Below are 15,706 nucleotides of genomic sequence, written 5' to 3' on the forward strand. Positions count from 1 at the left end.
CACCTGAAGATGTAAAACATGATAGATACAAATTAATTTTCGTGTGAATAGAAAATGTTGACATACAAACATTAAAAGCTTGATTTTTTTATTCAAGCATATTGGTAAAAGTTTGCCATTGAACGTGAAGAGAAATATTCACCTGAAGTGAAATCAAAATTCTTCTCTTACTTGATTAAGTTTCTTAACACATGGAAAATTCAATTTATTTGAAAAATGTGTCACGATATATTTGTATGGCTCACTTGTTAGTGTGAATTATATAAAACTCCTTGAAGGATTTAATTTCCACGAGATATACATTTCAAACTATCGAAGAGATGACTTAATGAAATGAATAAGTCACTTTGAAAATGAATTTGTTATATGATGACATAAACTCCTGAAGAGTTCTTGAAATCTATTGATTAAAGAAAAATTTGAAATGAAATATATTTGATATTAACAAATATAATTTATTGTCACTTGATGTAAACAAAGATCATTTCATGTCTCAAGAAAATGATCACTTACTTGAATTGGTCTTGAAGGACCATATTTTAGTTCAATTGAGAATACTATTGCATTTTGTTAATTATGTATGTGATAGTATCAATAAACTCAAAGATATTGGAACAAAGTCAAGTATATAATTTGTATCTTAGAGATACAACAATATCATCCGATTATGTGGAAGTTTTAACACTACATTCAGAAAGTTCAGAGTGTGGTTTTGTTGAAGTTTGTGATTCTACACATACAAGAAATTTGAAGAAGATAATACTGCATCAACAGCTAATTCAGAGAAGATTATATTAAAGAAGAAGAATCAAATCTTTCTACAAAGTCATCATCAAGTAAAGCTTCTGATCAACTATATTGAAGATTAATTGCTCTTATTCGTCTCAGATATAATTGTCTTCATGAGGGGGAGATATAATTGTGTTCTGCACTCTTTTTCCCTTAACCATGGTTTTGTCCCATTGGGTTTTTCTGGTAAGGTTTTTAATGAGGCAGTTCAAATACAAAGGATGTTGTACTCTTTTTCCTTCACTAGAATTTTTTCCCACCGGGTTTTTTCTAGTAAAGGTTTTAATGAGGCATATCCTCGATGGACATCCAAGGGGGAGTGTTATGAATAATTTGGTGGATGTCCATTAAGCATTGGCCCATTCCAGTGACCCATTATATTGTCCTATAAATAGGACTTGTATTGTCATGTAAAACATACCTTGATGAGAATAATACAATATCTATTATTTCTCTCTTCTCTTCTTCTCTCCTCTATACTTATATATTATTACTATTACTTATATTTCATAACACTCAACTATTTATTACTCTCTATTCTTTCAATTTTTCAATTTATTTTATCTATATCATTAATGAATGACAATTTTGTAAACTAAATCATAATTTCTCTTTTTCATACACCATTAATTACATTTCTTAATTTTTATAATTTGGTAGGAATTTTTTTTTCTACCCCAACAATCTTTCATCTACCCCAACACAAATTTTTGAATGACGAAAATGCCCTCGTATATAAAGTAAAACCGTAAAAAAAAATTATTTTCTACTCACATCTCAAAAAAGTGTTCCGGTGTTGTGAAAGAGGAAATCGAGAGAGTAAGTGGCGATAACAAACCGGAACTCTTTTTTCAAGTGTTAGTAGCTCAGCCCGTTAAAGCTCGATTAAAATATAAGCTAACCCGAATGGACCACGGGCGGCCCGCATAATACGAATAAAATTCAATAGAGTCAAATACCTTTTTGAATTTTTTTTTTTAAGATAATATTGCCATTTTGAACATAAAAATGTCATGGCATTAACATGTCAAAATTTTGGATTTATATCCACAGTAATCTATAAAGCATGGACACTTCTAAGATTAGTCGTGTCCCGTGGCATTAATTATGTTATTTTCTCAAATTATTATCGATATCGACATGTCAGTATGATTATTGTGTTTGGTGTCCGTGTAGTGCTTCATAATAGTATCTAGTAAGTAAGATAGCGATCCGGATATATTAGATCCGACTCGAGTAAAAAATATCTAAATAATTATTAGGGGTGTACGTGCGCCGGATTGGGTTGGGTTTGGCCAAAACCAAAACCCAAACCACATATGGTACTCCGGGTTGAGTTTAGTAAAATAACCACCCGTTATAACATTGGGCCGGGTTGGGCAAATCCACTAATTTCCGGGTTGGATTGGGTTGGGTCGTGGGTTACCCAAATTATTTTTCTATTTTTTTATATTAAATATCTAAATGTTGAATCATCATATTTTTTCATAAAAAATAACTCAATCAATGTATTTTGTTGAAAAATAGGCTAACTTTCTTTCACTATAAAAAATAATCACCCATTTTTTTTGTAAATCTACTAATTTACGGGTTGGATAGCGTGTTATCTAAATGATGTTTTTGCTTTTTTTAATATCAAATGACTAAACCATGAATCACTATATTTGTTTATGAAAATTATTCAATTTTTTAAAATTTTAAAAAAATAATGCGAAAAATTATCATATTTGTTCATAAAAATTATTCAATCTTTTTTATTTTCGTAAAAATAGTTCAACTCATTTTCAATATAAAAATATTTAATAATCAAATGAAAAAATCTTTAGTATTTTCATAAAAAAATTTCAAGAAACATAGCACTAGTGGGTTAATGGGTTTTTTGGGTTGGGTCTGGTTTTACCCGAAACCCGATTTTTTTAATGGGTTTTTCATTTTTGAAATCCATATCCACCCACTTACCCAACCCAACCCATTTTTTGAGTTGGATTGGGTGGGTTTGATCGGGTCGACCGAATTTGCCCAACCCATGTACACCCCCTAATAATTATTATTATTGTGGGTTTAATTACAGAGCGAGCTGGAGGTTTAAAAGGCCATACATTCATTCATTCTCCAACAATCTCCTTCTCTTTTCCTTATCTTTATCTCTTTTTCTTCATTTCTTCATTCTTCTTTTCTTCTTTCTCAAAGAAGAAGAAGAATCAACAAAAATGGCTTCCATCACTGTAATCGGCGCTTCCTCTGCATACAAACATCCCTCTCTCGAACCACACAAGAAAAAACTATCATCCATTTCCACTTCCTCAGTTAAATTCCACTCTCTCGACTCCAACAAATCCCGCCACGTCACCAACACTCTCCTCAGACATAACAACCGTCTCGCCAATTTCAACTCCTCCTCCTCCTCCGATAGGTTTATTCCTTCTGCTGTTGCTACTCCAAATTCTTCCTCTTCTTCACTTCTCAGTGATGAAGCATTTCAAGGATTAGGAGGACCTAGAAGCTTCGACGGTGATGATGAAGAAGATGATGATTTCCCTTCACGAACTGCTTCTATTAGCTCCGATGAACTTGACATTTCTAAACTCGATTTGCCTTCGCAACTTGTGGATTCACTTCGTAAACGTGGGATTACTGAGCTTTTTCCTATTCAGGTGTGTTAACTGTTAACAAAACCTAGCGGGTTAATTAATTTGCTTAATATTGTTTATTATAGCATTGTGTTAACTGGTAAATAATTATTGCATTTTTTGTGTGTATGTGTAATTAGAGAGCTGTGTTAGTTCCTGCACTACAAGGTAGAGATATCATTGCTCGTGCAAAGACTGGAACAGGGAAAACATTGGCTTTTGGAATTCCTATTATTAATGGTCTCGATGATGGTGAAGATTCGGGTCCTTACAGCAGTAGCAGGTAATCTTCATTCACTCGTTCATGATTTCACATGTAATAACGGTGCAACACTATCATATTAAGGCCTAGTTTGGATTGACTTATTTTTAGCTTATGCAAATAAATAAGCTTTTATGTGTTATTCATAAGCTTGTAAAGGTAGTTTGTGAAAAAACAGCTTATGAAGATACAATTTTCGTTAGTCAGAATTTATGAATTAACATAAAAACTTGTTTATTTGCATAAGCTATTTTTCATAAAGTTAAAAAATAAGTCAATCCAAACAGGTCCAGAGCGTATGTGTATAAGCTAGTATTTCCTTAACAAAAGATAAAATGAAGTCAATTTGTTTTCATATAAACTAGAAGTTGTTTTCGTAAGCTAACCAGCAATGCTTATGAAAACAAGCTTAAAACAACTTATGAATATGTCATAAGTTATTTTCATAAGCTCTTCCAAATGTTTATGTCAATAGATAAACTTAAATAAGTCAATCCAAATAAGCCTTAATTAGTTTTAATTTAATGTCATGTGTAATTGTGATGCTATTCTATTCATTTTTATTGTTTGTATGTTTTATATGCATGTGTTTGTTTCTTTGTTGTTAGGCGTCTTCCTAGAGCCTTGGTCCTTGCACCTACCAGGGAGTTAGCAAAGCAAGTGGAGAAGGAGATAAAAGAATCTGCGCCTTATCTCAAAACAGTTTGTGTTTATGGAGGTGTTTCTTATGTTACTCAACAGAGTGCACTTTCACGTGGTGTTGATGTGGTTGTTGGAACTCCCGGCAGGCTGATTGACCTCATCAATGGGAACACACTTAGGTTGAATGAAGTTGAGTATTTGGTACTCGACGAAGCTGATCAGATGCTTGCTGTTGGGTTTGAGGAGGACGTGGAAGTCATTTTGGAAAAGCTTCCACCTAAGAGACAAAGCATGCTTTTTTCTGCAACCATGCCTACTTGGGTCAAAAAATTGGCCAGGAAATATTTGAACAATCCATTGACTATTGATTTGGTATGCTGTTCTTACTTCAGGCTTCGATTCTCCAAAGATACATAGAATATAGCGAATTCGTAACTGTTTGTTTGTAGAGGCTTCGTCCTTTGCTTCGTTTCCCATCATTTTTTCCCTATCTAACATAGCCTTAATTATTGTAGATTTAACGACTGTATCATCAAATGATTTGTGCCATAATTGTGCATAATATTTATGGCATTTTAGAATAAAAGTTGAATCATAATTATGATGCATTTTTTATCCAAAACCAATAGATTATAATAGTGATGCTTTCCCTTTTTCTTTTAAAAAGGTTGGCGATGAAGAAGAAAAGCTTGCTGAAGGGATAAAACTTTATGCTTTGTCAGCCACTGCCACTTCAAAGCGAACAATTCTTTCTGATCTTATTACCGTAAGTTGACAGTTGAATTTTTTCTTTCATAGTTTGATGTTCTGTAACCTCCGATCTGTATTCTGTGGGTTGTGTTTAGTCATAACAATGAGTAATACTATAGCATTACTAGTTCTTGTAACCAAACGTTTTGATATCTTGTAACAATTCAAACTTATATCAATTAAGATTCAATGTTATTGTTGAGTATATTTATTTACTTAGCTGATGTAACTTATTTATGTTGACTCTAATTAAATTTTTCATTTTCATCGTGTGTTTATTTTAAAATTTTAAATGCATTCTTTAGAAATCTTTCTAGTTCTCTTAACTTTTGTATTTTACACAAACATGTAGACATAGCCATTTCTTCCTACACAAAAATTTATGGCTGTGTGTTCTTCTGCAACTCATGTAGCTGTTGGAAATCATGAATATATTAAATCAATTATTTTTATATTTCTGATCTTCTGATGTGTCTTAAGCTAATATTTTCTGTCATGTTATCATTCAACCATTTACTTTAAGGTACTGAGCTCACTAATTTTATTAAATGTTACTATGTCTTTTAGGTTTATGCAAAGGGTGGGAAGACTATAGTTTTTACACAGACAAAAAGAGATGCTGATGAAGTATCGTTGGCATTAACAAATAGTATCACATCTGAGGCACTGCATGGCGATATATCTCAGCACCAGAGAGAGAGAACATTGAATGGTTTCAGACAAGGAAAATTTACAGTGCTTGTTGCCACTGATGTTGCATCTCGTGGACTTGATATTCCCAATGTTGATTTGGTACGTTCATACTTCATAGGTTGTTTTGCAGTCCCCATTCTACCAATCCATTCCTGGTGTTGGTTTTTAATAGAGTGAACCTCATGAGTTATTTTAGTTTGGAGAGTGGGGTTTTTAATTGGGGATTCATGATCTAACAACCAATTTTTTGGAATAGCGTTTAATAGTTTGAACTTTTTGCGGTATATTACCCTCGATTGGGTTAGGACTTTATTGTCTACTTTGAGGTATGATTTGTCGGCTCGTGAGTTTGGGTTGCTTGTCCTAGTATAATGAAGGTTGCCTGTTTTATTGAGCGGACGTTTTCTACTAAATTCAACCTTTTCTTTAATCTGTTTTCAGTGTACACTGTCTCATTTGACATGAGGGTTAGAATTTTATATTTGAATAAATTGTGAACTGTGCACATAAGTATATGTATATGTGAATTTTAAGGTCATTGTTCAATTGTTTCATCCCAATCTCTATGATACTGTTATGTAAGATCTATATTTAACTCATAAGATTCTTATTTTTGCCTCAGTCATGTATTGAAATGAAAGTGCAATCTATTATTGACATATTGAATATTTATGAACTTATTGGTCTTGTATGTTTCCTTCAGATTATCCATTATGAGCTTCCAAATGATCCCGAGACTTTTGTACATCGTTCTGGTCGTACTGGCCGTGCAGGAAAGCTAGGTACAGCCATTCTGATGTACACGGGTAGCCAGAGGAGAACAGTTAGATCCCTTGAGCGTGATGTAGGATGCAAATTTGAATTTGTTAACGCACCGTCTATGGAAGATGTTTTGGAGGCATCCGCTGAGCAAGCTGTTGTCACACTTGATAGAGTTCATCCCGAGTCTATTGCATTTTTCACTCCAACTGCAGAGAAACTGATTGAAGAAAAAGGAACAACTGCCCTTGCAGCTGCACTGGCACAACTGAGCGGATTCGCCCAACCTCCGTCTTCCCGGTCTCTTATCACCCATGAACAGGTATTGGAAACTTGTATTGGAAACTTGCATTTCTAAGAATTTCCCTATATGTTGCCTTTGTATAAGGGGCAGCCTGTTACAGATTTTTTTATGATAAAATCACTTCTTTTTAAAATAATTACTTTTTAAATGTTTTCATTTGTTTGTTACAGCTTTTAAAAAATAGATTCTAAAACCTGATTAAAAAGGGAAGTTAATTTGAATAGCTTCTTACAAAAATCTTTTGGGATATATGAGAAAGAAAATAAGTTTAAAACCTGATAAAAAGGCTCTGATAGTATTCCAACATTTATCCTGATGGTGCCCTGTCTTCCCCATTTGTTTATGGCTTGCAAAGCACCAAAGGCCATTCTCCGGAAATCTCCTCTTGTGCAACTCTTTCACTGGCAACATACACCTCCATTTTTTAGTTTCTCTTCGTCTCACCTATTATCTACTGCTTATTTTTCCTTTCATATGTGTGTCCGTTTTGTTTTTCTCTAGCTTTTCTTTCTTTTAGTTAACGGGTGTGTGGGTAGTCTATACCTAATTAAAACTGTCTTGTATTGCAGGGATGGGTTACATTGCAATTAACTCGAGATTCAGAAAATTCTCAAAGATATTTTTCAGTAAGATCAGTCACCGGGTTTCTTAATGATGTATATTCCAAAGCGGCCGATGAAGTTGGAAAAATACATTTAATTGCAGATGAAAGGGTTTGTATCCTAGTTAAATTTGTTTCCATGTTTATTTTTCTTGGAACTTCAGTGTTATTGAGAATCCACCTACATTCTTCAAATTATCTTACACTTTGACATTGCCAATACCCTAATATCAGGTTCAAGGAGCCGTTTTTGATCTTCCAGAGGACATTGGTAAAGAGTTACTTGAGAAGGATGTACCACCTGGAAACACCATTTCCAAAGTCACTAAGGTAAATTACAACATCATTTTTAAAGTCACTAATATTTTATTTTGTAAATATGCGTGGATTGCATGTGCTGCCTGTTTTCTTCCCCAACCAAAATGTCATAATCTGGCATCATTTCACTGCATTATTGATTATATTAAAATTTGTTGCATATGCTACTTTGTATTGGCAGTTGCCTGCTTTGCAAGATGACGGGCCTGCAAGTGATTTCTATGGGAAGTTTTCCGATAGAGAACGAAGTAACCGCAGAGGTTCTAGAGATGGGAGAGGAGGTTTTAGATCCTCACGGGGATGGGATGGAGGCCGAGGCCAAGGCCGAGGCTCTGATGATGATTTTGGTGACTCTTCTAGGAGGGGTGGCAGAAGTTATAAAAGTGGCAACAGCTGGTCCAAACCAGAAAGAAGCAGCCGGGATGATTGGCTAATTGGAGGCAGACAATCAAGCAGGTCTCCGTCATCACCGAACAGGTTATAATATTAGAAGTTATAATAATACTTTTTATCGTTGTCCGTTAATTTTCTTCCCATCCAGGTTGCATAATGAGCCTTATCTGAGTGATATCAAGTCCATGTTTAACTGATATGGCATTTGAATGTGCATTGCAGAAGCTTTGATGGGGCCTGTTTTAATTGTGGGGAATCCGGGCATCGAGCATCGGATTGTCCAACCAAGCGAGGCGGCGGCGGCTTTTATTAATCCCCTCCCATGAATTTATTTTTGGGTATTCCTTTGTCCAATGATGTGAGCTGAGGTCACTGCTGTTGGCCTATTGGGGTCAGAAAAATTCAAAGATGCATCCCAAAATAATTACAGAACTGATGTTTATTTGCATCTCCTTGTCGGCAGAATGTCCTTAGACGTCTCCTTTCCCGGTCCTCGTGTTTTTCAGTCTTGATATAGAAATTAGTAGTAGTATTCAGTTAAAAGGCTTGGTTTTGCATTCTTCTTTTTGGGAGAAGGAAAAAGGGGAGGGAAGGAGCGTGGTTGTATACTTGTATGGTCCTGTGTTCTACTTAACATTGTTATGTAATTTATTTTCCATCTTATAGTGGTTTAGAAACAGATAGACAGGAATACCTTTAAAGTTTAAATTAATGCAAAATTTAAACTCTTATGTAATTTATTTTCCATTTTAAATTCTTATGTAATGTAATTTATTTCAATCTGAATCTTTGATTTGAAAAAGTGCAGCTGCATTACAGCAATTGCCCCCTTCCTCACTTCATTTAAAACGTCATAAAAGTTTATAAAATTACGTTACTCTTCAATATGATTGTGTCATCGATAGTGAACTGTTTGCAAAGCTTAATCATAAAATGACAACTACATAAATTCATCTACTTGTGATTTTAAACATATAGTTATTCAAACTCTAAGGGCTCATTTATCCCGGCTTTTTTTAGAGCTTATTCAAACAGCTTATGTAATTTTTATATATTATTATAAGTTTATCAAGGTAATTTATGATAAAATAGTTTATAAAATTATAATTTTTACTAGTATGAACTTATAAAATAGAATAAAACTTAATTTATACTGCATAAGCTATTTGCATAAGCTCTCAAAAAAACTGGGTCAAACAAACTCTAAAACTTGCAAGTATCAAAGGTCGGCCCGGCCACTAATAAATCCTTTAATATTTTACAAGTTTTTTTTTTTTTAAAGAAAATGATACACATAAAAACTATAAAATCCATTAATAAGATTATTTAGTAAACAAATCTATTCTATTATTGAAATCAACCCAACTAATTATTTTTCAAAAAATCTAAAGAAAACCTATTGAGTGACGGCAGAGTACCAATTTCCTTACCTACCCGCGTTTTCGTTTTCGTTCATTTCGTTCATAAAGAAAGATTCATCTTTTTGTTAAATACCATTACCAACATTTTTTAAACAACAAAAATGCCAAATTGGGTAAAATAATGAGAAAAAGACCAAAGGCATATTTATATGTGGATTTCAACAAGTTCACGTTCATATATTTTGAAGTGAAAAAGAGCGCAAAACCTATGATAATATTTGATATGAAATGAAACATTTACCAGTGTTGTCTTTTGTTAGAAGATGGAGTTCATGGGCTTTAGCTATTAAAAAAGCTTCTTCTTCTTCTTCTTCACCAACAAAAGCTATGCATCTTTTTTCCAAAATGCATCGCAATGGAGTTCCTATTGACACTTTCTGCGTTCTTTTCACCTTAAAATCATCCACCCATTTACAAAGTTTACCCATCATTCATCATCTTCATGCCCAAATCATCAAACTCGGTTTCACTTCTCAAGTTCATGTGGCAACTTGTCTTTTAAATGCTTATGTTCTTCTCTCTTTTATTGATGCATGTATCTTGTTCGACGAAATGCCACAAAAGAATATTGTTACTTGGAACACTATGATTTTTGGGTATTCAAGATCGGGTGATATTAATAAAGCACGTGAGTTATTCGAGAAAATGCCGGATAGAGATACTGTTTCGTGGTCTTCGATTATTTCGGCTTATACTAATGTTGGAAGTTATATGTCAAGTTTGTACCTTTTTAGACGAATGCTGTTTGTTGAAGGAACAAAACCAGATCAGGTAACTGCTGGTGCGGTTTTATCAGGTTGTGCTCACATGGGGTGTGTTGGATTGTTGGCTGGGAAATCGGTTCATGGTTACGTAGTGAAAAATGGGTGGGAGTTGAATGTGGAGATAGGTGCTGCTTTGGTTAATATGTATGCTAAAGGTGGTGTTTTGAGGAATGCTGCAATGGTTTTTGAGTTGATGGGTGAAAGAGATGTTAGGTCTTGGACGTTTATGATTTGTGGAGCTGCACGATGTGGCTTTAATAGAGAAGCGTTGGTTGTGTTTGAGAAGATGCAAATGGATGGAATCAAACCCGATGAATTGACTTTCACTGGAGTGCTTACTGCTTGTGCTCATGGTGGGTTTGTTGAGGAGGGAAGAAGGTATTTCAAGATGATTGAGGAATGTGGTTTGGAACCAAGAGTTCAACATTATTCATGCTTGGTTTATTTGATTGGGAAAAGTGGGATGCTCGAGGAAGCTTATGAGATTATCAAAACAATGAGAGTGGAACCAACTGTTGTTGTCTTGGGTTCCTTCTTGTCAGCTTGTAAGGAGCATAGGCAATTCGAGATTGCTGAGAGGGTGATTGAGCAGGTCCTGAGGATGGCAAATCCTAAAAATGATGGCGGACTTTATAGCCTTATGGCTGATTTGTATGTCATAGGTGGGAAATTTGAAGAGGCTGAAAGGTTGAAGAAATTGATGCTTAATGAACAGTTGAGACAGGCAAAGGAGTTAAATTTAGACACAAAAAATGGATTAAGCGATAGTTTGGAACTGGGGTGGGTGCGTTCATTCCCGTGTCCCATGGCAGAAGCTACAACTACAAGCTTCTGGTGAAACGTGTGTTCAACCAATTTAAACGTGGGTGCAGAGATACTATAAGATAATCTTATCATATTTATATTCTTTCATTTACAAATCACAGTTCTTTTATTGATATTGACGGCATATTAGGAGCTACGGCAAAATCAGTTATAAGCCTATTCTTTTTATGCTTGTATATTGTAATAATTTCATTTACAATCTTTTAGATGGAAGGAATATTATAGAGAATTGAGTTCAGACACCCAAACTCTATCAATGTTCTATAAGTTTTGATCCAGAAGTGTATGACAAATCTGAGGGCTGGCAGCCTGGCACTGCATAATGAGTTCAAACAGCTGATGTGTTCCAATTTTTACAAGAGCAGCATTTGTATTGTATGATTATGAATTTATGATTATAACTTGTTCTCTAGGTGATTAGGTAGTTGCCTTGCTGAATCTGTGACTAGTCGGATGAGTAGAAAATGCATTGTTTAATCAAATAAAACAATAAAAAAATCCCACCCCAAGCTGGGTATACATCTAAACCTGGGTAACTTCTCCAAGAGAGGAATCTTGAAACTCAACTCTTAATTGCATGAACATTTCATAATCCTATATATATTGTATTATAGAATATTACAATCTTTCATCACCAGATCGTTGTTGAAAAGAATATCCAAATACCAAATTCGTGACTAGGGTAGACATTAAATTACCTAGCTTAATTTTATCATTTATTATGTGTATACTTTGTGGTACTCATCATAATTTTTTAAAAGTTGTATTTTGTTAGAGTAAAAAATAGTAGATTGCAGTCCCCATGAACTTCGTTCAGTTGGTAGGGACATTGTATTATATATGCAGAGGTCGGGGTTCAAACCCTGAACACCCCACTTATTTACCTTAAGGTGAAATTTCAAGTTACTAGATTATTTGACAAAAAAAAAGAATAGATTGCTTTAAAGTAATGCAAAATCCCGTGAACTTAGCTCAGTTGATAGTGACATTACACTATATGTGAAGGAGCCCGGTTCGAACCCGAAATACTCCACTTATTCACATTTAAGCTAGATTTTCTAACCACTAAAAAAAATAATGCAAAACCCACTTAAGCTTCCGGATAACACAATAAGAAGTGCTCTTATAGAGATAAAAGTTCTTCCAAGCGACATCTAATATTTTTATTTTCCATTCATCTTTTTAATGGGGTAAAAGAAACGAGGTAAATTTTATTCATAAAGTTTTTTGATGTTTTCTCTCCCAACCCCCCTCAATTCTTTTCTACCCCCTGAATTTCCATTTTTGCCCTTGGGGTACTGCGGTTTATACGAACCGAAATAAGCTGACATGCTGATAAATTTCGGTAACCACTTACCGAAATCTGGGACATTTCGGTTCGCAGGTACCGAAACAATTATTTCGGTAAACTTCTACCGAAAATGGCCTAATTCCAGCGACCAATGTACCGAAATCTAGGACATTTCGGTTCGCAGATACCGAACAAGCTGACGTTAGTTTTTTTTGTACCGAAAACGCTAATGTTCGGTTTGCAGTTACCGAAATGGTCTAATATTTGGCTTCGGTGAATACGAACCGAAGTTTTTTAGCAAAAATGTTTGAAACCGCAATGGACAAAATTGGATTTTTGGGGGTAGAAAAGAAATGAGGGGCGTCGGGAGAGAAAACATCAAGTTTTTTTTGCCATGACATGTTGCAAACAATAAACTTTTGCCACCCAAAAAAAATTATTGTCTTGCAAATATGGTGTAGCAAGAAATTTTGCGACTCAAGCATTTTTATGAGAGATGGTCCAACTTAATTAGTTTTTAAATTAAACTTCATATTATCTAATCATACAAAAACTTTTAGATAAAATTTGATGAAATATTGTTCAATAACTTCAGAATGAGGATAAGCTAGGTCTAAATAAATTAGGTATGAACAAATTCTTTTTTTTGGATACGTCAATTTCTTTTTTTAAAATTTAACGATATATGCGATATAAGCTTTCAATCCAACGATAGATTTTATACGAACAGTGTAATTTGATCTCTCCCCATACTAATCTGTAGTCCAAATTCATCAATTTGTTTTCGTAATTTTCTTTTCCTTTCATTTTCTTTCCACCAAACCAAACACACCGTGGCCCGGGACTAACCGTTCTCTTTATTTGAAAAAAAAATACAAAAGAACACTTTCTTCTTTCATCGGCAGGGACAATCATCTCAGTCTCAGTCAGGTTCTTTCCTCTCTCTCCGCTTCTCTCTATTTTCTCCAAATTCAATTTCTTTACACATCACATTTCTTCCTAATTTTCGCATCTTCCGTTTCGTTTTGTTATAAAGTTTACTTTCTTTTTTAATTAGGTTTATGATCGTGTTTTCTAATTCAAATTGCATTGAGTTATGCAGTTAATAGAAAAAAAAAAAAAATTGGGGATTGCTCACTATGTGTTTGTGTTTATGTCTATGATGTAGTTTCTTATCTAGGGTTGTTTTTTTTTTATTAATGTATCAAATAGTGTCACTGGTCATAAAGTTAATTTCTTTTTTAATTGGGTCTATGATGGTGTTGTTCAGTAATTCAAATTTAGTTATGCAGTTAATAGGAAAAATCTGCATTAGTGAACTGAAACCCCATGTATTGTAAAAATTATCTTTGCCAATATGTTAACATATTTGCTTAATTAGAATTAGGATTTTAATTTATATATAGAATTGCATTGTTTATGTGAAGTGTTATTAACTGTGAATAGGAAATACAGTGTGGTGGAAAAGCTAACATGGCAGATCTGAGTTTGGGAATTCTAATTGATATTGTTGATGAGGATTGGATGAGAGACACGCTTCCTGCAGATGGTACTGTTTTTTTTTCCTTTACTTTTTCTGTTTTATTTTATTCTTCCTTTCCTTCCCTTGAATGTTGTTTTAGCTAATAGTTAAATATTCAAGTTGAGTCTTTTATGCATTTTATGTTGTGAATATTCAAGATGAATCTTTTATGCATTTTGTTTGTATTGAAAGTATAAACAAAATGAAGCTACTAGGTTTCGTCTAGTGGTGAGGGGTTTGGGTAGGTTGCTAGAGGTCTTGGGTTTGATGCTCAGCTCCGCTGTAAACCAAAACAAAACAAAAGTGTAAACAAAATGAGAAGATGGGTCGTATTAGATAATCTTTTATTCTTTTAGATTAAGGGGCATATGTCACCATTCCACCCTCAATGTAAATTACACACACACACTCATTTAATGGGAAGTATGAAGAGAATGTAAGTTTAGAGATGAAATTGGTGATATATTCAGTTAGCTTGATATCCATGTGGGAATGTGAATCTGATATGCTGTTTTTTTTACAGATCTTCCACTGCCCCCAACGCTCGTTGTTCGGACTGATGATACTGAAGACTCGAGTATGTGTCTTAAATCACTTATCTTTGTGGATACTATATTTCTTAAGATTAGTTTATGCAGACATTGTTATATTAAGCAATAAGCACTTATTGGTTTTGTTGTTGGGAAGCTATCCAACTCCACAGCTGTTGATTCAAACTTAATGTTGCTTGAGAAGTTGAAATTTAGTGGAATTGTTTCAATGAAAATATGGCTGTGAAAAGGAAATTGTGTATATGGACATACAACTGGACTCTTATAATTTATGTAGCAAAACATGTTACTGACACTGACTTTTAAACAGCTGTAATAATTTAAGAAAATTGAAGTGATTGAATGTAATTGTATACGTACGTCAAACTTAAGTGTTAGTGCTACATAGCTTATAATAGTCGATTGATTATTGTTTATGAGATTGGTCTTTTGAGGATTGTTTCTAGTTTTCTTGTTGACTTTTTAACACCATGTGCTTTGATGTTGATCAGATCAGGAGACGCAGCAAGTTAATAAGGATGTTTGGCACGATCTTGCCCTTGGCCAAGAGTAGAAGTATCAATTAACTAGTGCCATTGTGTCATGCTTAATAGTAAGCAGATGATATTGCTTCCCGTTACTGAACTAGGCACCTTCCTTTCTATGTACCTGATAGATATTAAGAAATCATGGTTTTCATTTCTGGCTGCTTCCTGCCTTAAAAGCACTCTTTTGTATTTTTTGCTTTAAACTCTGAAGGCAACTATGCACAAATAGTGTTTACTGTTTAGTTTGGGAAATGAAAGGAAGGAGAGGGAGTTTAAATAAAATCTCTAGTTTCTTGTGAGATTTCTTGTGAGTTTAAATAGATGTGAGATGTACTTAATATATAATAGTTTGTTTTTTTAGCATATACGAAAGAGTTTGGTATGAATAATTTTGTTCTGATTATAAATTCGCGTTATATTAAGCCTTCTTGATCTTTATATTTTTGCTGTCCAAAATTGGTCTTGTATTCATAGGCTATTCAGCAGGCTCTCGGATGCACGTGCTCAAAATAGTCGCCACGTTTAGAAAAAAAAATTTACAAAAATAAAAATTCCAACGGCTCCAAATGTGTGTATACTAAATACACCATTCTCCTTTTGGTAAAGGTATTGTGGGGGAAAGGATATTAACGCAGGGAGTCCAATGTTATTATCCATTCTTTAA

General features: G+C 34.1%; 3 protein-coding genes across 5 annotated transcripts; all 3 read left to right on the forward strand.

Annotated features, from left to right (window-relative positions):
• The first annotated feature begins 2,858 nt into the window (after positions 1–2,858).
• On the forward strand, positions 2,859–8,888 carry LOC123891022 (DEAD-box ATP-dependent RNA helicase 3, chloroplastic). The gene is made up of 10 exons (XM_045940802.1): positions 2,859–3,443; positions 3,560–3,702; positions 4,290–4,695; positions 4,991–5,089; positions 5,641–5,865; positions 6,470–6,847; positions 7,399–7,542; positions 7,665–7,760; positions 7,930–8,225; positions 8,364–8,888. Exons 1-10 carry the CDS (start codon positions 3,000–3,002, stop codon positions 8,452–8,454), a joined length of 2,322 nt encoding a protein of 773 aa, XP_045796758.1. The 5' UTR covers positions 2,859–2,999; the 3' UTR covers positions 8,455–8,888.
• A 696-nt stretch (positions 8,889–9,584) lies between these two features.
• LOC123891023 (pentatricopeptide repeat-containing protein At1g33350-like) lies at positions 9,585–11,982 on the forward strand. Its single transcript, XM_045940803.1, has one exon. The coding sequence runs from the start codon at positions 9,791–9,793 to the stop codon at positions 11,162–11,164; it is 1,374 nt and encodes a 457-aa protein (XP_045796759.1). The 5' UTR covers positions 9,585–9,790; the 3' UTR covers positions 11,165–11,982.
• A 1,341-nt stretch (positions 11,983–13,323) lies between these two features.
• On the forward strand, positions 13,324–15,345 carry LOC123891024 (anaphase-promoting complex subunit 13). 3 transcript variants are annotated; one of them, XM_045940805.1, is made up of 4 exons: positions 13,324–13,372; positions 13,889–13,991; positions 14,488–14,541; positions 15,007–15,345. In XM_045940805.1, the coding sequence occupies exons 2-4, from the start codon at positions 13,916–13,918 to the stop codon at positions 15,066–15,068; spliced, it is 192 nt and encodes a 63-aa protein (XP_045796761.1). In that variant the 5' UTR covers positions 13,324–13,372; positions 13,889–13,915; the 3' UTR covers positions 15,069–15,345. The 3 variants fall into 3 exon arrangements, with proteins under 3 accessions (XP_045796761.1, XP_045796760.1, XP_045796762.1); XM_045940804.1 differs by having other exon boundaries at positions 13,344–13,372; positions 13,898–13,991; XM_045940806.1 differs by having other exon boundaries at positions 13,349–13,372; positions 13,882–13,991.
• Positions 15,346–15,706: the final 361 nt, after the last annotated feature.

Source organism: Trifolium pratense, linkage group LG6 (genome assembly GCF_020283565.1).
Source record: "Trifolium pratense cultivar HEN17-A07 linkage group LG6, ARS_RC_1.1, whole genome shotgun sequence".
NCBI lineage: Eukaryota > Viridiplantae > Streptophyta > Magnoliopsida > Fabales > Fabaceae > Trifolium > Trifolium pratense.